At 40.3% G+C, this 23913-nt stretch overlaps 1 protein-coding gene across 2 annotated transcripts in view; it reads left to right on the plus strand.

The window, feature by feature from the left end:
* Nucleotides 1–8225, plus strand: part of PGSIP6 (plant glycogenin-like starch initiation protein 6) — a 30453-nt gene extending 22228 nt beyond the window's left edge. Inside the window, exons 4-10 of one of the 2 annotated variants that reach the window (XM_088985734.1) lie at nt 2424–2587; nt 4285–4392; nt 4636–4773; nt 4875–5009; nt 5966–6251; nt 6373–6493; nt 7878–8225. In XM_088985734.1, coding sequence (XP_088841860.1) covers nt 2424–2587; nt 4285–4392; nt 4636–4773; nt 4875–5009; nt 5966–6251; nt 6373–6493; nt 7878–8019 — 1094 coding nt within the window. In that variant the 3' untranslated portion in view covers nt 8020–8225. The remainder of the gene's footprint in view (nt 1–2423; nt 2588–4284; nt 4393–4635; nt 4774–4874; nt 5010–5965; nt 6252–6372; nt 6494–7877) is intronic. The other variant, XM_088985735.1, reaches the window with a different exon arrangement.
* Nucleotides 8226–23913: the final 15688 nt, after the last annotated feature.

A 23913-nucleotide genomic window follows, 5' to 3' on the forward strand; every position in this document is an offset into this window, starting at 1 on the left:
TAGGGTTATTAAGGGTGTTTCTATAGTAGAAGGCGATAACGATATGGGGGGCTCCTCCTATGGGAAATGTGGAAGATGAAAAAAAGGAGACTTGGGGTGGTTAAACTGTTAAAGAAAACGTGGCTTCTAGAACTTTAGAAGACGAGGAGGTATTTCGATCTGGAAGAGGCGTTGATGAGTTGGATAAGGTTCGTGTCTCGAGAGCTAGGCTTCCTAATAGAGACAAAGTGATTTCTAAGAAGCATTGCTGCAGTTTAAGGGTTTGAAACAAGAGAAATTTCGAAGAGTCAAATAATCTGGCTTTCATTTCAATATGAAAATATTGGTAAGTGGCTCTCAAGTCCAATTGACGAGTTTGCTCATGTGTATTTCAAGAAAGGAGCTCAATGCGACAGGTTTGAGAATATCTCTGATTTAAAGGAACCTTGTGATTGAAGAAAGGAGGTAAAAAGGCTTGGTCTGCAAATAGGTAAAGTTATTTCTTTTGATGATTTCTTCATCAATCTACCTCCTAACTTGTCTCAGCCATGGAATTTGGTTGTGAAGGATCTATACGATGTTTGTTTAGGAGGCCAGGAGGGAAGGGAGGAGGGTTTGAAGGAAGCAATAAAGGAATCAGCAAGTTAGGAAGGAGAGCGCAAGGAAGGGTGGAAGAGGTTGGTAGGAAGGAGGTGCCGATAAGAGATCGAAATCTAGTTGCTGTGCTGAGATTTTGGAAGAGGCTTGGGACAATGATGGGGATTCTGGTTAGTCAACAGAGTATGAGGAGTTTCAAAAGCTTGAAGTTTTAGTTGGGAGGATTGGAGTTGATTTAGGTCGGTTAAGAAGCGTGAACAAGGAAGGAGACGTTAAACATTCAGAAGGATTGAAGAAAGCCAAAGAGACAAATAAGTTCCATTTTGTTCATGTGTTGAAGGTTTTTTCAAGGCTAAAATTCGGGTTGATTGGGGTGGGTCCTTCCAGTAAATATAAGAGAGTCTAAAAGAGGATAGATTAAAAGTTTTAGATCCTAAGAAGAAAGGTGATGAAGGAGGGGGGTGTGGGGAAGAGTTTCAAGCTGAAGCGGGTGAGAAAACGTTGACTTTGGCAAAGGAAGGTTTGGAGGTTAGGGTAGGGTCAAGGAATACGGAGGAGGGAGGTCGAGTCGGTGATAGTTGTCTTGCTTTGGCTCAACAAGCTGGAGAGGAGGGGGGAGGAAGCAGAGATTAAGAGACTGGTTGATAGGGAGGTTAAAATTGGCAAGAGCTTAGGTTTATTTTTCTGGGGAGGTGAGGTGTTCGCTAGAAGAGCTTTTGACATATTTGAAAAGAGCAAAAAGGAAGAGAGAATGAAGAAGTTGGTAAGTGAAGGAGGCAAGATCTGGGATGAGGACGATGATGGTTACAATGAGACGTTTGAAGCTGAAGATTAGGTGCTTTTGCACTGTTGGGGAGGGGGGGATTGTTTCCATCATGTTTGATCGTGTTTTTGTTGTACTTCTGTATCTGTTTTGGGTGTTATCTTAGCACTGTCTGGTTGTAATCAGTTTTTCTTTTTATCAACAAACTTTTTATTCTTACTCTTGAAAAAAAACTGGGCCCCTCTGGTATTAGAGGGTTGTTTAGAAATAGTAAAGGCAGAACTATTGGTCTATTTTCAGGCCTCATTGGAGTAGGTGACTCCTTAAGGGGGCTGTGATTATGGCTGTCATGGAGGGGACTGCACAGGGCAAAGGATATGAACACAAGGAAGCTGATTCAAGTCTGGTAGTGGAGTGACTGCAAAAGGAAGAGAAGGGACTCTGGGTTTTTAGTAATGAAAAGAAGAGATTCAGGTGGCTGACACAAAATATGGACATGAAATTCAGTTGGGTTAAAAGAATCGCAAATGGGTTTGCTGATGTATTAGCAAAACAAGGGGTGGGAAGGAATCAACTATTCTGGGCTCAATTGTAATAGCAAATTTCTTTCTGGAGAGTTAAGAAAGTGTACCTCTCCTAATCTTGTAATTATCTTTTCATATTTCTAATGAAATTCTGTTATTGATCCAAGAAAAAACAAAAAAGGACTTGTGGACTATATCCTAAATTAACCATGTTTTTCTGGATGCATGTCCATATTGTGGACCATTGGGATTGTTAGATAAGCAAATGATACTGAAGTCAGGCTTAAAATTATGTTTTGACACTTAAAAGTTTAAATACAAGTCACAATTAGAATGATGGACTCAAAATACTTATTCCTTTCTGTATCTGGGTTACATAGATTATTTCACAAATAACTTCTAATACTAATTCTTTTGTGCCCCTCATCTTATATCTTTAATTACATCTTTCCTATGGCATGTAAGAAAGGACATAGCGTACAAGTATATAGGGATTCATTATGTCAAGTTCTTACTTGTCTGTGAAAGTAATATGTGCTCACATTCCCTTACCATAGCAGGAGATCAGGGGTTTCTGAACGCATACTTCCCTGAATTTGCAAATGCGCATGTTTTTGAGCCAAGCTTGTCTCCTGATGTGATAAATTCTAGACCGGTACCTGAAATGGAGAGACTCTCTACTTTGTATAATGCAGATGTTGGCCTGTATATGCTGGCCAATAAGGTAATTGCCATCCTAATTTTTGAATAGATATGTTGTGTGAAATGTGAATATTTTTGCATCCCTAGAAATTATCTTTTATATCAACAATATAAATCTTCATACGGTTACTGATCAAAAAAAAAAATATAAATCTTCATACGGTTATAGCATGACTTGAGTAATAGAAAAACAATGCATTCAAAAACTGGAAATGTTGGGTTTCAATTTTTATGAATACCTAATTATTTCAATTACTTGTAGCATAGTTTGCAGGTGGTGTATTTTTCACTCTAAAGAACAAGAAAACAAGAACCAAGTTGACTACACTTTAGAAGAGTGGCAGGGTGAATTTTGAAGAAGAAACACCTTTTCCCCTAATAATCATATTTTAATTTAGAATGGATACCTAAAAGAATTATGATTGTTAATCATATATGCTCACGCAAATTTCATTTGTTTTGGGATGGAAAGCATATCCTCTGGGCAAGTTTTTAATTTTGCATAGGCTTTCTACCTAGGAGGGGTTAAGCTAGATGAATCTAAGTCATGGCACTCCTCTCTGGACCTGATCATAGAAGGAAATCATCTTGGTAACGGAGTGCTTAAGATGGGCCAAGGGAAAAGCTATTTGGCTATGGAGATTAAGATGTGAGCTCAAATTTTTAGACTGTTTGATATCTTTTACAGGAATATACTGTTGTGGGTGTCTTTAGTTCGAACAGTTTAGGATGAAGAATCAGGAATGTTGTATGCTGACAATTCCATGCCATATGTAAAGCTGTTTTTAGGATCATACCATCCTTTTTCTGTTGTAAAGAGACCTTTTTCTCAATTCTACTACCTGCTAACAGAAGTAGTAAAACTAATAATTCATAGGAAAGAATGTGGTTTTCTTTTTGGGGTTGGTTTCCCTATTCTTATGGATTGGACCTGTATATCTTGTATAAATTTTTCCAGTGTTAATGAAAACTTACGTTTCCTATCAAAAAAAGGGGAAGATGTTGTGTTGATAACTTCAGAAAACATGTACAACTATTGCTCACTGGACACGTGGCAAAACCCCAGCGGAGTTTACCAATTAAAGACTAGAGAATTGTGATCCTCTTTCCTAACGGGAAAGTCCCTATTTTTCTGCATCTCATATGAGACTTGTCTCAAGATTCCCGGGTTCCAGACTTCCCGAGTTCACTTGCCTCCTACTCCTCTTGCAGTCCCCTCTTTTACAAAACTTCTTCTTGACCTTGCCTCTTCCAATCCTGGTCATCTTTGTCTTTCTAAGAGACCATCTCTTACTGCCTCACCATCCCATTTACACAGGGCATCCATGTATGGGCAATTGATTATCATGGTTTTGGTAACTGCCATTTACTCAAGCAAGAATGTACTAATGTTCTTTGATGTTTGTAGTGTTTCTAACTTCACTATTTTTTATTGATCGTGGGCATGTTAAATTTGAACGACCCTGCTGGAGATGCCCTGATACCCTATTTTCCGAAGACAATAGATGACCATGGTGTTCAACTTTTTTTCTTCCAAACTTAAGTTATTAACAATAGATGCCCATGGTTATGGTAGTTTTGCATTAAATTCTTTCATATATGATATTGGCTTCTCTAGTATTAGCTAATAGAACTCTATTTGCTTTTGACCATTGCTTTGCATTACTTTTTCCTTGAACTATCTCGCTAATGTTCTCTCTATCCATATCATTTATGCAGTGGATGGTAGATGAGAAAGAACTCCGGGTTATTCACTACACGCTTGGTCCCCTTAAACCATGGGACTGGTGGACAGCATGGCTCCTAAAACCTGTTGACATTTGGCAGGTATAGACATGTTTGGATGAGTAGCATTCATGTGTAGACATGTTTGTGTGTTGCAGTTCCTATGCTTTTGTATGACATGTATACTTGTTTTGCATGTGAGGATGAGGTAATCATGTTTTTTATTTGTTTATGCTGGCATTTGTGTGGAGCATGTTATTGAAATTAAGCATTGAAAAGATTTTACCAGACAAATGAGACACCATTGTACCTTCAACTTTCTGATTTATCTTGGTGACCCTGCAGAATGTCCGGGAACATCTTGAAGAATCTCTTCCAGGAACAGCAGGGGGAAAAAATCCAAATGATTCTCTTCTAGTCAAAATTCTTTTCTTCCTTCCCTTAATTGCTCTGCTTCTTTGTTACCATCGTTCCCTTTTTCAGGTTAGCACATTTTGAATCGACTTAACTTTGTTGGAGTCTAATAAAATAAACTTTGGTTGCTTGTAATCACCAAAATAATTTTGGTCTTGATCCAAATGCAGAGGGATTCATGTGGCACATTTTGTAGAAACTCATTCTATGATCATGTCAGACATCTTTATTATAAATTTAAAGCTGGTGGAGTTTTTTATTCTGCTGTTGGTGTTTCTTCATCGTCCATTAATTCCAATCAACAGGTCAGTATGCAAATTTTTATTCTATCATTATGATTTTATTAGTTACTTTAATCTTTAGGAGCCTTCAATTTGACAATGGTAAAGGCCATTACCCAATGTTCATTCTACCAATGGGGTTATCTTTAAGTCATTTTGTGATAAAGGTTCTAAGATTTTAATTAGGGAAAATCTATGATGCAGGAAGGATAATGGTATGGAAAGAGTTTTGACCAATCAAAACCCACCCATGCATTTTGATAATTAACGGCTGATTCGCTACCAAGTTTATGATTCCAGTTGATTGGTCAGATGTTTTTCGGATATCATATCTTTTTCCATATCATAGTTAAACCCTTTTAATTATCAAAAAAAGTTCCAAGATTTTAAGTCAGAATGTATGATTGAGGGTCCGTTTAGTTCACAGTCAGAAGTGGAATTGGAATTGGATTCAGAATCTGAATGGTCTATTCCCAGTCTGTTTGGTTCATACAAGAATTGGCATGGGAATTGGAATCAGCTGGAATGGGTTTTCATTCCCAAGGGAGGGAATGACCATTCCCTAAAATGGGGGAATGACATTCCCCCAGAAATGGGAATGGGATTTCGATTTCACCCAACTAAACAGTTGGAATCGGGATGGCCCATTTCGATTCCGATTCTAGATCCCTATTCCTGCAAACCAAATGGAATCTGATAAGTTATTGTATTTGTCCATTTGCCATTTGCAATCATGATCTTTACTGGCATAATGGAACCGTCAATTTGTCCATGGTGATATTATAAAAGTATGGTTTAGTTGGTCACCTTGATCTTTAGGAACCATCAATTTGACAATGATAAAGGCCTTTAGTTTTCTGTGGTGGTCATTGTTTGAAAAATGAGGTGCATAGTCAATTTTTTGTTTTATCTTTTACTTTTTAGAAAGTTGGAGACATTTTTATTTCTGTGCTGTTAAGGTTTGTTTTTATGTTGAACAGTTCTCAAATGGACTGCATTCCAAGGTACCCGCTTATTTGGGTGGAATCTCTGTTTTCGTTTGTTTCCTGGCTGCTGTGGTGTCCATTGCACTTGCACTTGTAATTGTCCCTCGGCAAGTAATGCCATGGACAGGTTTACTGCTGATGTACGAGTGGATATTTACAATTTTCTTCATATTATTTGGAGGTTATATCCATTTAATATATCAGTGGGGTAGGATGACAGCAACTCAAGCAGGATCCGTTTCCAATCATCCTGAATCTTCTGACTATGATTCCAGAAAAGGTTTGTAAAATGTAGTCATGTCCAGTATATATATATATATATCATTCATTAGAGGTATAAATAGTTTCTCTTTAATCTAGTTTAGTAGTTTATTAGCTTATGATTCTTGTGTACAATGTAGGTCATCGTCTTGTGTCTAATTGTGATTTTGCCACATGGTATTACGGATTAGGGATGGCATTTCTTTCTGTAGCTGCCCCTTCATTGCCGTGCCTTTTGGGGATCACAGCAATGTTTACAAGGTAATTTTCTCAATGGATTTCAGTGATTTCCGCAAGTTTTCTCAACATATTTCATGATTTCTACATTACGTTGTAATTTGGCTGAGGATAATCTCTCCATTTGATCTCGAATGTTACCAATGATGACAATTTTGGTATTATTTCATTACTCCTACATGTTAATCATGAATTCACCATCAGTTAAAGGCAGTGAAATTTATGAATTTCATGCATCCTTGTTCATTATCTCCTTAAAATGTTCAAAATTTGGAAGTCTATGTCAGTCTTGGCCTGAAGACCTTTTGGTGTTAATTGCTGTTGCTTTTTCCGACTCCCTATGTTACTCTCCTACCCTATATTCATAGAACAGATTTTGGCCCAAAAGTCCTAGCCTTGTTTTTAAGATGATCCCTAGGTTAGATTTATATTAAAATTTATCACTTTCAAGTGATAATATTAATTTTGAAAACCAGCAATAATACAGTGTGGGGTATAGGGTTGATATAGATTGTGGAAGTTTACATGTGCCAATACTTGCCCCCTATGTGGACAATCTTGGTTGGCAACACAATCTCTCCACATGCAGAAATATGTATGGTCAAAGCTTCCTACTTGATTAGTAAATGTTTCCTTGTTATATTTGTTTATTGATTATGAAGAATTTCCAATATAGGGGTTTTTCTTCTCTATCATAATATCTTAATACTAGAAGTAATGCAATATTTCTAGGAGGAATATGACACCAGACAATATCTATTGATACTTTTGGTTAAATTCAATCGTATGATAAATTGACTGCAGACTAGCAAGTAACTCTGTGCACAGTTTATTTATCAAAAAAAAAAAATCTCTGAACAGTTAATCAGATTTTCATGCAATGTTGAAGGCTGCAGCATAATTATCTTTTCATTTGCCAAAGTGAACAATATGTTAATTGATCAATTCTATGGCCTTGACGGCCTCTACTGTTCCACCTCTGGATGAGGAAGAGAAACAGTGAGAACTGACTCCGGATCTCCTGCCCACACAAACTCTGCCCACATCTACCCAGAACACACTACCCCCGTGAATTGGGAACATCTCCCACTGCATAATACTATGTAGGACCGATTCCAGATCTCCTGCCCACACAAACTCTGCCCACGCCTACCCAGAACACACTACCCTGTGAATTGGGAGCATCTCCCACTGCATAATACTGTGTAGGAGGATGAGATGTTCTCCATGTGTGGCTGCGATGTTGTGTGGGTAGACGTGGGCAGGAGATCTGGACTCCAGCGAACTTGCTCATTATTTATTTAGTCATTGAGTGGTGATTCAAATGATAACGAGGGGAGTTGTCTGGTTTTCTGAATTCCATTTCATCTTAAGAGAATGTAGTTTGAAATGACCAGTGTCTCCACAGGTTAGGTTTGATGGTTGTGGGTGGTTTGGTTTTGGCATCTTTCATGACATATGCTTCAGAGCACCTTGCAATTAGAGCATTCTTGAAAGGCCTTGAAGATCGGGATGCCCCACAGATAAGAAGCTTGTGTTTATTATGTTGATCAGCGGCATCGGCATCTTTAAATAATTGTACACTATAAGAACAGGGATTCCTCCCAACTTTGTGATTTACTTGGCTATTTTTTCTTATCTGTGTATTTGTAAAATATTTGTCAAATTGGAATTTCTTTACACTACAAAATTTTGATGTAACAGCAATTCAACAACCGCAGTTTTATTTATCACTACTTTGTGAAGTTCTCATAAATTTCCAGTTGTACACCCTTCTATAGTAGCCGTTACTGAAGCTTGGGGGTTTTAGAATTCTAAAATATGTTCTTGTTTTGGTCATCGACTCCAATGGGTCTACTTTTTATGGATGTTGGGTATAAAAGAATTGGGGATTAGAGTTGCCTTGAGCCCTTACTAGGATGCTAATGGCATTGTGGTTTTGACCTATTTCAACCTGGCAGGTACTTGAACTGGATGGTTTCACAATTCACACGCCCAAGGATAATTTTGAAATGGATGATTTCCTCTAATACAATCTGAGCGTTGTGGCAGGAATCCAGCTATTCCCTCATGCTTAGGCCTCCCAAGATTATATCATAATAGTGATCCTGATGCTGATTAATTTGGTTGCAAGTTTCTCCGGTATCATGACGTTCTGCCATTATAATCAAACCCTTGTCCAATGATATCTCTCCTATTCACCATTGTCCACCGTTAAGGGAAAATTGTCGTTCTCTTGTTTTTTAATGCGTGTCAATCAAGGAATGGGACCGTAACATGGATCGATTATTCGATCTTTTCAACCAGTGCACTTTTGAATTGTTCTCTTCTTGTGATTGTGGGTAAAACGATTTAAAGAACAGGTTAAGGTCTGACACAAAGATGACCAAACATAAAGCTGGATGGGCAGTAGGGGTGCCAATTGGATTGGATTTGGTCCAATCCGATTTAGTCCAATTTGAGTCCATTACAAATAGACCTGGTCCAATCCAGTCCAATGAATGTTTTAGACCATTTTGAACCAGTACAATTCAATGTCTGGACCGTCCAATCTGTTCAAATGCATTTTAATTTAGGTTGGTTCCAACTCAAACTTGGTCCGTTGACACTTGTATTCTCATCTTTTAGTAATGGAGCAGATATGCTCAATCTAATCCAATTCAATTCAATAAATACTTTGGACTATTAAGTCTAGACTAGTCTAATTCAATGTCTTATTGGTCTGTCCAATCCATCCAAATTGATTATGCTTTGGATGGAGTCCAACCCAAATCCGGTCCATTAACACTCCTATCGAGTACAACCTAAAGTATATTGAAAAGTCATGAATGGTATCTAGGGTTGCAAACATTATGGTATTGGTCTGAACTCATTCAAATTCAATAGCATCATGGATGATCTGAATTTAATTAGATATAGATCCACTCCTATCTTATCCAATATGATCCGATTTGGTTCAGTTTGAATATGTATGCTTAAAACTTATATTGTATTTGATAGTAAAGTTTGCTTGTGAAGGGATGGGAGATCTATCATATGGATGGTAGAACCCTGTGTTAGATAGTGTATGCTCTTACCTCCAATCAGAATGATGTACCTTATGACATTTATTGTAAATGAATAAAGTACATATTAGATTCATGTTATTATGGTGTGTTTCTGTGTAATAACCTTAAACTGGACATATATGAAACTCGTGTTAGTTTAGAATCTTCACAGCCATTGGATAGATCTGGTGAGATATATCCTGCCAAGGCTGACACTGATGTGCCGCCAAATTGGTTGGGGTGGCTTGTCTCAGCTGCTAGGGTGAGACCTGAGGTACATGTAGTGTGAGTTTTCTTGAACACCTGAACCGGACTAGAATTCTAGTATTGCCCTGGACGTTGGAGATTGATGAGCAAAACTGAAATGTTACACCTGACCCCTAACTTGATTATGATACTGCACTAGGTGTCGGATTGGGTTGTCTTTGATATGCCAATCAGTGAGACCCTTAGAGGGGGTCAAAACCTGGGTATGTTGGGACAGTCCGAGAATTCATTTGAGCGGGTGATCATAGTGATAGGATCAGCCCCTTTGTCGGACAAAGTGAATGATTGGCGATGCACTCTCTCTGATGGAAACCAAAGCTACCGGCAACCGATTTCAACCATTGAAATTTGCTTTGCAAAATATATTTATATATATATATATTATGATTTTAAAATATTTGCGAAAGGTTTTAATTCTTGGGATCCATGTGAGTAGAGAGTGCAACACTGTTCCTTGTAGTCGATGGAGAGGTCCTCTCTTATCAGGTAGTGTTTCATCATTACGGGCTGAGAGGTTAAGTGTAATACCATTGAGGGTAATATCTGACGGGCTAATTATGCATCTGCACACAATCCTTAGGTTTTTATAAGGTGGCTTGACTCAGGAACCATTTAGTGTAAATGTTGGGCCCATTAGGAACCCATGGTGATGGACTTAGGGGTTCACTGTGTTAGATAGTGTATGCCCTTAGTTCTAATTAGAATGATGTACCCTATGACTTTTAATGTAAATGAATAAAGTATATATTTGATTCATGTTATCGTGGTGTATTATTGTGTAATATGAGACTTGTATTAGTTTAGAATCCTCACACCCAAGGTAAATGCCAAAAACTGCTCCCACTGAAGATGACACAGCATAGGGTGGAGCAGAATCAATAGGTGGTTCTTCAACAAGAACCAAACTCTTCAGAAAGAATTCAATGGAGGGTGAGTGATCATGACTTCAGATCAGTTTTTTACCAAAAACTGATATGAAGAACGCTTCTTGATCGCTCCTACAGGTGGAGAATGAACTAGCAATGGCAGCAGTAGGAGGAGAAGGCAAGAACAGAAGATGGCGTCAGTCTCACTAGAGGTGTCTTCTCTCTTGTATCTGTGGTCAGAATAGGTGAACTAGGGTTCGCCTTCCTCCTCCTTTTATAGCCTTAAAGAGAGGTTCTCCTAATCCTATTATGAGTTTCCTAATCCAAATATTTATTTGGATCTAGATTCTCTTTAAGAGATGAGGATAATCCCTTATGTTATATGCATATAAAGATCAGCCCTCCTAATCTTATTAGGAGTTTCCTGATCCAAATCTCTATTTGGATTTGGAATTTCTGAGTGGATAGGGACAATCCCTTATCCCATCTGCTGATCTAAATCCCTGATTCGCCCCCTTTTAATTAATCAAATTAAACCCCTTTAGGCCCATTAAGTCCATGTGCACCCTCTTCTTCCAAACTGCTGCCCAGTTGGGTATCCTTATATGGCATGGGACCTAAACATTGATCTACACATCAGCCACATGGGTTTAGTCCAGCCTTTGTTGCAAGGCCTGGCCGAATTCACTGTAGGAAATAGTAAACCCCTGAATCCATCACCATGAGCTCTTAATGGGACCAACACTTACACTAAGTGGTCCCTGGGCCAAGCCATCTTATAAAAACCCAAGGACTGTGGGCAGGTGCAAGATTAGCCCATCGGGTATCATCCCAAATGGCCTTACACTTAACCTCTCAGCCCATAATGATCAAGCACTGCCCGACAAGAGATGACCTCTCCCTCGGCTGCAAGGAACATTGCTGCACTCTCTACTTACATGGATCTTGGGAATTAAAACCATTTGCAAACAATTTTGAAACCATACTTAAATATATATATCATATATATAAATTTTGCAAAACAAAATTCCAACGATTGAAATCAACTGCCGGCAGTTTGGCTTCCATCAGAGAGAGTGCATCCCCGATCATTACCTTTGTCCGACAAAGGGGCTGATCCCATCACTATGATCACCCACTCAGATGAATTCTCAGACTGTCCCAACATACTCAGGTTTTGACCCCCGCTAAGAGCTCATGGTTGGAATAATCGGGTTAGGTGTAACTTTCTAGGTGTGACTTTCCAGTTTTGTAAATCAATCTCCAAGGTCTAGGGCAATGCTGGAAATCTGGTCCGGTTCAAGGATTCAATTAATCCTACATTGCATGTACCTTGGGTCTCACCCTGGTTGCTGAGACAAGCCACCCCAACAGTTGGCAACACACCAATGTCAACCTTGGCAGGATAAAACCAACACAAGTCTCATTAAGTGTCCAGTTTTAGGGTCTTACACAGAAGTATACAACACAACATGAATCAAACATGTACTTCATTTATTTATATTAACTATCAAAAGTACATCAAAATTGATTGAAGCTAAGGGCATACAAAAACTGTCCAACAACTCCCACTTGCACTTAGGTCTAATCTTGTACAAGCCGGAGTCCCATACTTTTCGCATGTTTCTCAAACATCTTCTGTGTGAGTGGCTTAGTTAATGGGTCTGCCACATTATCTGCTGATGCTACCTTCTGAATTAGGACGTCCCCTCTACCAACGATCTCCCGCAGTACATGGTACTTCCTCTCGATGTGCTTTGACTTCGAGTGGGCCCGAGGCTCCTTAGCCTGGGCGATGGCTCCATTGTTGTCACACAGCAACGGGATGGGTGATGTGCTGGACGGAACCACTCCAAATTCGTGAATGAACTTCTTATCGACACAGCTTCCTTGGCAGCTTCACTTGCTGCAATGTACTCGGCTTTGGTTGTGGAGTCTGCCGTGGACCCCTGTTTGCTACTTTTCCAACAAACAACACATGATCCTATCATGAAAACATATCCAGATGTAGACTTTCTATCTTTTGGATCCGATTGAAAATCGGTATCAGTATACCCCAGAATTTGTAGTGAACTGGACACTTAATACTTTCTATCTTTTGGATCCAACAAACAACACATGCTCTTGCCCTGGGTTGGCCTAGAACCTGCTTACAATACTCACCGCCTGAGCAATGTCAGGGCGAGTGCACAACATGGCATATATGATGCTTCCTACGACTGAGGCATAGGGAACGTCTTTCATGCCCTCAATCTCCTTAGAAGTCTTGGGAGGCATCTTCTTGGAGAGAGTGACTCTGTGCCTGAAATGAACGTTTCCTTGGAATTCTCCATGCTATAACTTATGACAAATTTGTCAATATAAGCAGCCTGGGATAATCCAATTATTTGCTTCGATCTATCTCTATAGAGTCGAAGACCCAGTATATAGGAAGCATTTCCAAGATCTTTCATGGAGAACTGCTGCGAAAGCCATACCTTGACCGAAGTCAACATTCCTACATCATTCCCAATGAGTAGGATATCGTCCACATATAAGACCAAAAAGGTGACCTTATCCCCACTGGACTTCCTATAAACACAGGGCTCATCCGGATTTTGCTCAAAGTCAAACGATTTGACGGTAGAGCCAAAACGGATGTTCCAACTCCTAGAAACCTGCTTAAGTCCATATATGGATCTATTAAGTTTACATACCATGTGTTCCTGACCAGCGGCAATGAAGCCTTGCGGCTGCTGTATGTAGATATCTTCACTAAGATCTCCATTCAGGAACGTGGTTTTGACATCCATTTGTCAAATCTTGTAGTTATGGTATGCTGCTACAGCTATCAGGATCCTAATGGATTTAAGCATGGCCATGGGCGAAAAGGTTTCCTCATAGTCGATACCTTCCTTCTGAGTATACCCTTTCACCACCAAACAAGCTTTGTGAAAGAATGGTAGGATCCATCTAATGGACGCCAAGAAAGGTGCGGAATGGGTGGGCGAATTTCAAAAATTTTCCTACCTTCTCCCAACTGGGAATCATATTCCCTAAATTTAGAATACAATATTCAAGGATTCTACTTGAACCATAATCAAACCAGATCTGAACCAAAAGGGAACAGGAAGGATTATACTTGATCCGGAGAAACAATATCCCCCAAAGTTGGTGTTCACGCCCAAAGAAGATACCAAGAACCGCTCCTGCTGAAGATGACACTGCTGTGGATGGAACGGAACCAACAGGGTGCGTCCTACACACTGGATCCTTCGAAAGAACCCACTGGAAACTCTGAACACTGAATCCTTTTTAGTCTTTTCTGCAAGACTGATGTCAAGAACTGATTTCTTGACTTCTTTCTCCTACAAAGATCGAATCTTGCAAGAGGGGTTGGCGGCGGCTGGAGGAGAACTCTTGGGACGAAGATGGCTGAACAAATTTTCTTCTCTCTAGAGTTTTTGAGATCTAATCTCTGTATGCAGAAGACTTTCTTCTCTCTTGGAAAAACTTGGTTCAAAATCTGGCATATTCGAATTCTTTTTCTCCTCCTTTCTTCTTGATTAAGAAAACCTCCTAATTAGGAGTTATCCCAATCCAAATCAATATTTAGATAGGGGATAATCTTAATCCTATCTATAGATTAAGTTAGTTTGCTCCTGATCTTATCAAGAGGTTACCAGATTCAAATCTAATTTGAATTTGGTCTCCCAGAGTGGATAAGGTCAAAAGCCCAATCCTTTTACTAACATCAATCTCAGGTTCGCCCCTTAGATGGGTGATCATATAAGCCCAGATCGTAATGGGCTTTTGGCCCATTAAGTGTTCAGTGTTTAATTAGTTTCCAATCTGCTGCCCAGTTGGGCTTCTTTGTATGGCGTGGGACCCAAGCATTGATCTACACACCAGCCACATGGGTTCGGCCCAGCCTTTATTACAAGGCCCAACCAAATTCACTGAAAAACTCAGTGACCCCTTGAGCCCATCACATGGACCCTATGGGCCCAACACCTACATTAAGTGGTCCCTGGGCCAAGCCATCTTATAAAAACCTAGGGACTGTGGGCAGGTGCAAGATTAGCCCATCAGGTATTATCCTAAATGGTCTTACACTTAACCTCTCAGCCCTTAATGATCAAGCATTGCCCGACAAGAGAAGACCTCTCCCTCGACTGCAAGGAACAGTGCCACACTCTCTACTCACATGGATCTCGGGAATTAAAACCTTTTGCAAATCTTTTGAAACCGTACATATACATTTATATATATATATTAATTTTTCAAAACAAAATTCCAACAATTGAAATCAACTGCTGGTAGTTTGGTTTCGATAAGAGAGAGTGCATTCCCGATCATTACCATTGTTCGACAAACGGGCTGATCCTGTCACTATGATCACTCACTCAGATGAATTCTCAGACTGCCCCAACATGTCCAGGTTTTGACCCCCGCTAAGGATCTCACTGATTGACATATCAAAGACAGCCCGATCCGACACCTAGTGAAGTGTCATAATCGAGTCCAGGGGTCAGGTGTAATTTTCCAGTTTTGCCCATCTGTCTCCAAGGTCTAGGGCAATACTGGAAATCTGGTCCGATTCAAGGATTCAAGCAATCCCATACTGCATGTGCCTTGGGTCTTACCTTGGTAGCCGAGACAAGCCATCCCAACACTTGGTGGCACATCAGTATCAGCCTTGGCAAGATAAACTCCCCAGACTTATCCAATGGTTGTGAACATTTAAAACTAACACGAGTCTCTATAAGTGTCCAGTTTTAGGGTCTTACACAGAAATATACCAAACAACAAGAATCAAACATGTACTTTATTTATTTACACTAAATGTCAAAAGTACATCAAATTGGATTGAAGCTAAGGGCATACAAAACTGTCTAACACTTTGTAGGTCTCAATCCTACCATCGGGGCCCTTCTTCCTCTTATAAATCCTTTTGCAACCAATTGCTTTTACCCCGGAGGGCGGATCTACTAGAGTCCAAACTCCATTGGCCTCCATTGAGTCCAACTCAGCTCTCATGGCCTCCACCCACTTCTGGGAATCTATGTCCAATATAGCTTCCGCGTAAGTCATGGGATCCTCCTCACTAGTCAAGACTTCCACCAGGTAACTATCCTGGTCATAACCATAACGGATTGGTGGCTTGGATACCCGGGTGGATCTTCTAGGTTGGTCACTACCTGGAACCTATGGGACATCTCCCACTGATCCTGAGCTCTCCTCATCAAGAACTATTTCTTGATGATGAGTGTCCAAGATATAATCCATCTCTAAGAACATGGCATTTCGACAGCAGAACACTTTCTACTCAATTGGGTCATGGAAAAGATAACCCACTAAATCCATTGGGTAGCCTACAAACAGGCAACGACTGGTCTTGGATTTCAACTTGTCTGCACTCGTTCTTTTAACGTGCGTAGGATAACCCCAAATCTTTAAGTGTCTGAAAGTTGGTTTCTTTCCGGTCTATAGATCAAATGGAGTTTTCGGAACCGATTTGGTTGGAACCCTATTCAGCACGTAAATTGCGGTCTCCAATGCATATCCCCAAAAGGATGTGTGGGCAGTTCTGAGCATGTGAGAAGTGATCGGACCATGTCAAGCAATGTCCTATTCCTCCTCTCCGAAACACCATTAAGCTGGGGTGTTGCAGGAGGAGCCAAATGTGAGATAATCTCATTGGCCTTCAAGTAGTCATTGAATTCGTTAGAGAGATACTCGCCACCTTGATCCAATCAAAGGGCCTCTCCCTAACTGTTTCTCGACCTCTTGTCTGAACTCTTTGAACTTTTCAAAGGATTCAGATTTATGTCTCATTAGGTACACGTAACTATATCATGAGAAATCATTGGTAAAGGTGATGAAATACACGTGTTGATTGTGTGTCCTAACACTCAGGGGACCACATACATCACTAAGTATAAGGTCAAGTGTGCCTGTACATCTTTTAGGCTTACTGTTAAATGGTCGTTTTGTCATCTTGCCTCTAAGGCAATGCTCACAAGTGGGAAGGTTTTCTATGGTTAGAAAACCCAAAGGACCATCCTTTACCAACCTTGTGATTCAGTCAATACCGATGTGGCCAAGTCAATAATGCCACAGGCACGTGGGACTGACTATGTATGAGTCCTTTTCTTAGGGATTTCGACCGACGTAGTTTCAGTTAGATTAGTTTCTAGAGAAGGATGTAGAACATGGAGACCGTTCTCCAGTTCCCCTTGTGCGATGAATTTGTTATTCCTTTTGATAGTAATCATATTACTAAAAGAGACAGTATATCCATCCACACACAATTTAGAAACAGAAATCAAATTTCTTCTTAGATTTTGTACATAAAGATAATTTTTCAGTACAAGAACCCCTTCTCTAAAATTCAATTCTACGGTTCTTATCACCGTAGCTGCAACACTTGCAGAAGTCCCAAGTATAGTGTCACTTCTCATTCACTCAGCCTTCTGCTTACTTTGAACCCCTGCAGTGAATTACACGCATGAGTTGAAGCCCCAGAGTCAACATACTAGGATACAAAAGTTACTAACAAATTAGTTTCCATGACACAAGTCTTGAAAGTACCTTTCTTAGATTCCAAGTAGGCAGGACAATTCCTCTTCAAGTGGCCAGCTTGTTTGCAGAAGTGACAGGCATCGGATGCCTTGTCTTTCTTTTGTTTCTTAGATTTGGTGGTTTTCTTCTGAGGCTTTCTCTTTGCCTTCCTCTTCTTGTCAGATTTGGCAGATTCAACTAGCATGGCAATTGGCTCATCCTTCCTTATTAATTCCTCAGCTCTTTGCAACATATTGCTGAGCTCTTGGACGTTGTCATTCAGCTTGTTCATATTATAATTCATAATGAACGGGTTGAAGGATAGAAGCAGAGAGTTGAGAATAGCATCGATCTGTGTGACCAGATCTAGCCCAGAACCAAGGGCCTCCAGCTCGTTTATGTAGCCCATCATCCGAAGACCATGGTCATGCACTTGCTGTCCCTTAGTCATCTGCGCGGTCATGAACTGTTTCAGGATCTTTTGTCGAGTAGAACGATTCTGCACTTCGTATATAGTCTTCAGACTATCCAATATGTCTTTGGCAAGTTCAATATGATCGAACTGCCTCTGTATCGAATTGTCCAAAGAGGCTATGATATAGCAGCGGGCTAGGGAGTTTTTATCCTCCCATTCCTGGTATTCTCTCCTTCAGGTCTCAGAAGCCCTGTCCCTCGGATGATCTAGAGCCGGATTTTTAGCCACCTTATCCAGTTTTTCTGAAGCTAGGACCAGCATAAGGTTTCTGTACTAATCGACATAATTGGGTCCCTTAAGCTTGTTGTCATCAAGAAACTTAGCAAATTGTTCGTATGCCATTTTCTAGTAAAACAACAAAACGTTAGTCCACAACCTTTAGTTTGATTCATGTTACCTACATAGATATGGCTTTTAATCTATGTTCAATTTCCATTTGTTCATCTCTGAGATTTTCCACCTATCTCAGTGACGGAGACGACGAGATGTCTCTAGAAATGTGGGAAATCACATAGGGTGCATGGAGTCAACTGTTTTAGCTGCATAACCTCACCACCTTTCTGCGATGGATCACATCCACTCATCGTATGAATTTCCCTTTGGCCTCTGTCAGACAAGGTTCAGAGCCATTTTCAAGTAAACCTTTCTATCCAGTGAGTGCTCACCCATCATATTCAGGTTATGCCAAGGTACCGTGAGAGAGTTCCCATTTTCTGGTGAAGCCCCTCCCACATCGGTCTATGACGCCCCTATCATCTTATGAAACACTTTGACAGACCCGACAACAAATGGTTAGCCCAATTTTATGGTGCGTTTCCTCATTACTGAAGGACCCATCATCGTACTAATGATGGAAGGCCTTTAGAGAGTCTATCATATGGATCTCCCTATCACATGCACTCATATTACCGAAGGGAACAAAATTACGCCCTAGTTCTAATTTACGTCAAACCAAAGTGGCTCCCATTGACTTTCATAAAGTCAGATTTCTGGTGGGCCTAAATCGGTTAGGGTTTCCGCATGCTTCCCTTTTCAGAGTTGTAGGGCCCACCAAGCAAGTAGGGATCATCCAATGACCTTAAGGGACACAATGGCAATGATGTGCATTCAACCATGTTATGTGCAAGAGCCATTAATGAGTCTTCATGGGCCAAGTGCTTATGGCCCATGGTCGTAGCACATCAAACATCCACACATCACATGAAATGGAAGAATTGATCCAATCAATCACTAGCTGTAAAGCCCATTAATCAGCCCAACAAAAACACAATATTAACATTTAATATCATCTAGGTATATGGGCTGAATAGCAGTTAGCAGTTCGGCCCATATAGCTTTTCTCACAAGATGGGATTTTGCAGTTTTAACCTTTTAAAACTGGGCTTTACAGGTTGGGCCGAATTAATCCTTGCAATTGAACATCAGATTTGGGTTTGGTAGTGTGAGAAAACAGGACTAAAAGCAGTCCCTTTTTGAACCCTAGATTCGGTCCAAACAGATTTGGTCCAATCTGGTTTGAGATGGTCCGAAACTGATTTTCAATTCAAGAATTAATTAAGGAAATATCTGAAATTAATATTTCTGATTTTTTAGACAATAATAAATCAGATATGGATTGTTCGCACCATCTGCAAAACAGAGGTTAGTCACAAGGGCTGCAGTTTCATATACTACAAAACGCAGAATGCGATCCCTCCATCTGCAAATCTCTAGCACCGCCGTCTTCTTCAATCAATAAAATAAAATAAAATAGAAATCCTATTTCTATTAATTAATTACATCCTCGATTGAATCCTATACATTCAGTCTAGAAAAATAAAGACAAAAAAATAATTATTTTACAGACCAAATTGAATAGAAATTACAAAAGGAATGCGTAAACAATCTGCACCAACTCTGCACTTCGATCTCCAGGTACGAACAGTCCATTAAATAAAGAAATAAATCAAGAACCATTCTAAATAAATTTCAGATTTAAATAAAATTAATTTTAGATCAATCGCTCTCAACAAGAAACAGTTTCTTGAAATAAAACAACAAATTGCACAATACCCGGATAGAACAACTTCTACCGAATTGCACAGGTTCAGATCTGAATTCTTGGTTCAAGATTCGAACCTGTGGCTCTGATACCACTAAAAGGGATGGTAGAATCCATCATATGGATGCCAAATCAGTTGCGGAATGGGTGGGCGAATTTGAAAAATTTTCTACCTGCCTTTCAAATAGGAATCACATTCTCTTATTTTAGAATCAATATTCAAGGATCCTACTTGAACCAGAACCGAACCAGATCTGAAACAAAAGTGAAGGGAGTAATTATACTTGATCCAGAAAAAAAAAATTTCTCCCAAAGTTGGTGTTCACGCCCAAAGAAGGAACCAATATCTGCTCCTGCTGAAGATGACACAACAACTGTGGAACAGAACCAACAGGGTGCGTCCTACACACTGAATCCTTCGCAAGAATCCTTTGGATGACAATGAGCACCAAACCGAATCAGCCTTTCAACAAAGACTGATATCAAGAACTTTTCTTGATCTTTCTCTGATAGAGAAAACGGACTGTAACAGGTGGTGGCGGCTGCAACAGGAGGGTGCTAGAGAAATAGATGGCGAATTGCTTTTCTTTTCTCTAGGGTTTCTGATATCCTATCTCACAAAACTGTAGGATGTATGTTCTGTCTCCCTAGGGTTCAAATTCATGTAATTCAATTAGGGTTTCTTCCAGTTAAATAATGATTAAGAAAAGATTTCCTGATCATATAAGGAGTTGACCCTTATCCAAATATGTATTTTGGATTAGGACTCTTCTCAATCCTATCTGCAGATTAGATAAGCTTTTGGGCTCATCCCAACCTCAGATCCACCCCTTAATAATGACTGATCAAATCAGCCCAGTTCGAAAAAGGGATTTAGGCCCAATAAGGTTATGTGCTCAAAAGTCTTCCAAATTGCTGCCCAGTTGGGCTTCTTTGTATAGCGGGGGACCCAAGCATTGATCTACACACCAACAACATGGGTTCGGCCAAACCTTTGTTACAAAGCCTGGCCAAATTCACTAAAGAGCCTAGTGAACCCCTTGAGCCCATCACATGGATCCTATGGGCCCAACACTTACACTAAGTGGTCCCTGGGCCAAACCATCTTATAAAAACCCAGGGACTGTGGGCAGGTGCAAGATTAGCCCATCTGGTATTATCCCAAATGGCTTTACACTTAACCTCTCAGCCCATAATGATCAAGCACTACCCGACAAGAGAGGACCTCTCCCTCGGCTGTAAGGAACAATGTTGCACTCTCTACTTACAATTATCTTGGGAATTAAAACCATTTGCAAACAATTTTGAAACCATACTTAAATATATATCATATATATAAATTTTGCAAAACAAAATTCCAATGATTGAAATCAACTGACGGCAATTTGGCTTCCATCAGAGAGAGTGCATCCCCGATCATTACCTTTGTCCGACAAAGGGGCATATCTTGTCACTATGATCACCCACTCAGATGAATTCTCAGACTGTCCCAACATACCCAAGTTTTGACCCCCGCTAAGGATCTCACAGATTAGCATATCAAAGATAGCCCAATCCGACATTTAGTGCAGTACCATAATTGGGTCTAGGGGTCAGGTGTAACTTTTCAGTTTTGCCCATCAATCTCCAAGGTCCAGGGCAATACTAGAAATCTGGTTCGATTCAAGGGTTCAATTAATCCAACACTGCATGTGCCTTGGGTCTCACCCTGGCAGCTGAGACAAGCCACCCCAACAGTTGGCAGCACACCAGTGTCAGCCTTGGCAGGATTTCTATTTATTATATTTTGGATCAAAGATGGCGGCGCACGGAAGGAGATTTTGCAGATGGGAGAATCGCAATCTGCGATTTGCAGTTTGTGAAACGGCAAACTATGTTCTAACCTCTATTTTGTAGGATGGATTGTGCGAATAACCCTGTTCAACTGATTATTGTTTTTCTTTTATTAGTATTTAATTTCAGATTATTTTCTTAAATTAAAGATTTAATTAAAGATCAAACCCTAGACCCATTTGAACCAAGATTGGTTCAAATTGTTTGGACCAAATCTAGGGTTCAATCAAGGCTGAAAGTCAACCCTAATTTTCCCACTAATGGGCCAGAGGATTGATATTTAATTAAATGGTTAAATCAGCGTAATTTGTAAAGGCCCAGTTTTAAATGGTTAAAATTGCTAAAAGCCCACTCTGCGGATAAAGCTATATGGGCCGAACCCATCAACCCTAATTCGGCCCATATACCTAGATTATATTAATGGTTAATATTATGGATTTAAAATGGGCTTCAAATGGGCCTTACAGATAATAAATTGATTGGATCAATTTATCCTTGCATATGATGTATGGATGTGTAATGTGCTACGCACATGGGCGATAAGTACTTGGCCCATGCTTAATTGATAGTGGCTCTTGCGCACACCATGGCTGAATGCACATCATTTCCATGGTGTCCTTTTTAGTCATTGGATGACCTCCCTTAGTGGTGGGCCCCACACCTCATGGAGAGGTTGCATGCGAAACCCTAGCCGATTTAGGCACACCGAAATCTGGCTTTATGAAAGTTAGTGGGAGATACTTGGGTTTGACCTAGATCAAACTAGGGCGTAATTTACTGTTCCCTCCAGCTAATATGAGTGAATATGATAGGGAGATTCATATGATGAACTCTCTAAAGGCCTTCCATCATTAGCATGAGGATGAGTCATTCAGTAATGAGGAAACACACCAGAAAATGGGCTATCCATTTGCTGTTGGGTTTGTCTGAGTGTTTTATAATATGATAGGGGTGTCATAGACCGATGTGGGAGGGGCTTCACTAGAAAATGGGAACTCTCTCACGGTACCTTGGCGTTCACGAATATGATGAGCAGAATCGTTTTACTCGGCATAAGGTCTTAAAACAGTTCATGACAACGCAGATGCCCAAGGGCCAACAAGTTCACGACCATTGTCTCCGGATGATGGGTTATATCAATGAACTGGAGGCTCTTGGATCTGGGCTGGATCTGGTAACACAGGTCGATGCTATTCTCAACTCTCTGCCTCCATCCTTTAATCCATTCATCATGAATTACAACATGAACAAGCTGAACGTAAGCTTGCAGGAACTCAGCAATATGTTGGAGAGGGCCGAAGAATTGATTAAAAAGAATGAGCCCCTTGCCATGCTTGTTGAAACTGGCAAATCGGGCAAGAAAAGGAAGGCAAAGAGAAAGCCCCAGAAGAAGGCTGCCAAACCCAAGAAACAGAGGAAGGACAAGGCATCGGATGCTTGTCACTTCTACAAGAAGACCAACCACTGGAAAAGAAACTGTCCTACCTACTTGGAATCCAAGAAAGGTAATCTCGAAACTTATGTTATAGAAAACCAACTTATTGGTAGCTTCTGCGTCCTGGTGTATTGACTCCGGGGCTTCAACTCATGCGTGTAACTCACTGCAGGGGTTCAAGGTAATACCCTTAAACTAGACACCTAATGAGACTAGACACCTAATGAGACTCATGTTAGTTTAGAATGTTCACAGCCAGTGGGTCGGTCTGGGGAGGCCTATCCTGATAAGGCTGACACTGTTATGCCACAAAGTCGGTTGGGGTGGCCAGTCTCAGCTACTAGGGTGAGACTCTAGGCACATACAGTGTAGGATTAATTGAATCTTTGAACTGGACCAGATTACCAGTATTGCCCTGGACCTTGGAGATTAATGGGCAAAAAACTAGAAAGTTACACCCGACCCCTAGACTCGATTATGACACTACACTAGGTGTCAGATTGGGCTGTCTTTGATATACCAATCAGTGAGATCCTTAGCGGGGCTCAAAACCTGGGTATGTTGGGACAGTCTGGGAATTCATCTGAGTGGGTGATCACAGTGATAGGATCAGCCCCTTTGTCGGACAAAGGTAATGATCAGGGATGCACTCTCACTGATGGAAACCAAGACTGTCGGTAGTCGATTTCAATCGTTGAGATTTTTTTTGCAAAATATATTTGATATATGAGATATAAAAGTATATATATTATTGTTTCTAAAATGTTTGCAAAAGGTTTCAATTCCCGGGGTCCATATATGTAAAGAGTGCAACACTGTTCCTTGCAGCCGAGGGAGAGGTCCTCTCTTGTCTGGCAGTGTTTGATCATTATGGGTAGAGTGGTTAAGTGTAAGACCATTGGGGATAATGTCTGATGGGCTAATCTTGCATCTGCCC

The sequence above is a fragment of the Nelumbo lutea genome, chromosome 4 (assembly GCF_056320005.1).
Source record: "Nelumbo lutea isolate HS-2025 chromosome 4, American lotus-T2T, whole genome shotgun sequence".
NCBI lineage: Eukaryota > Viridiplantae > Streptophyta > Magnoliopsida > Proteales > Nelumbonaceae > Nelumbo > Nelumbo lutea.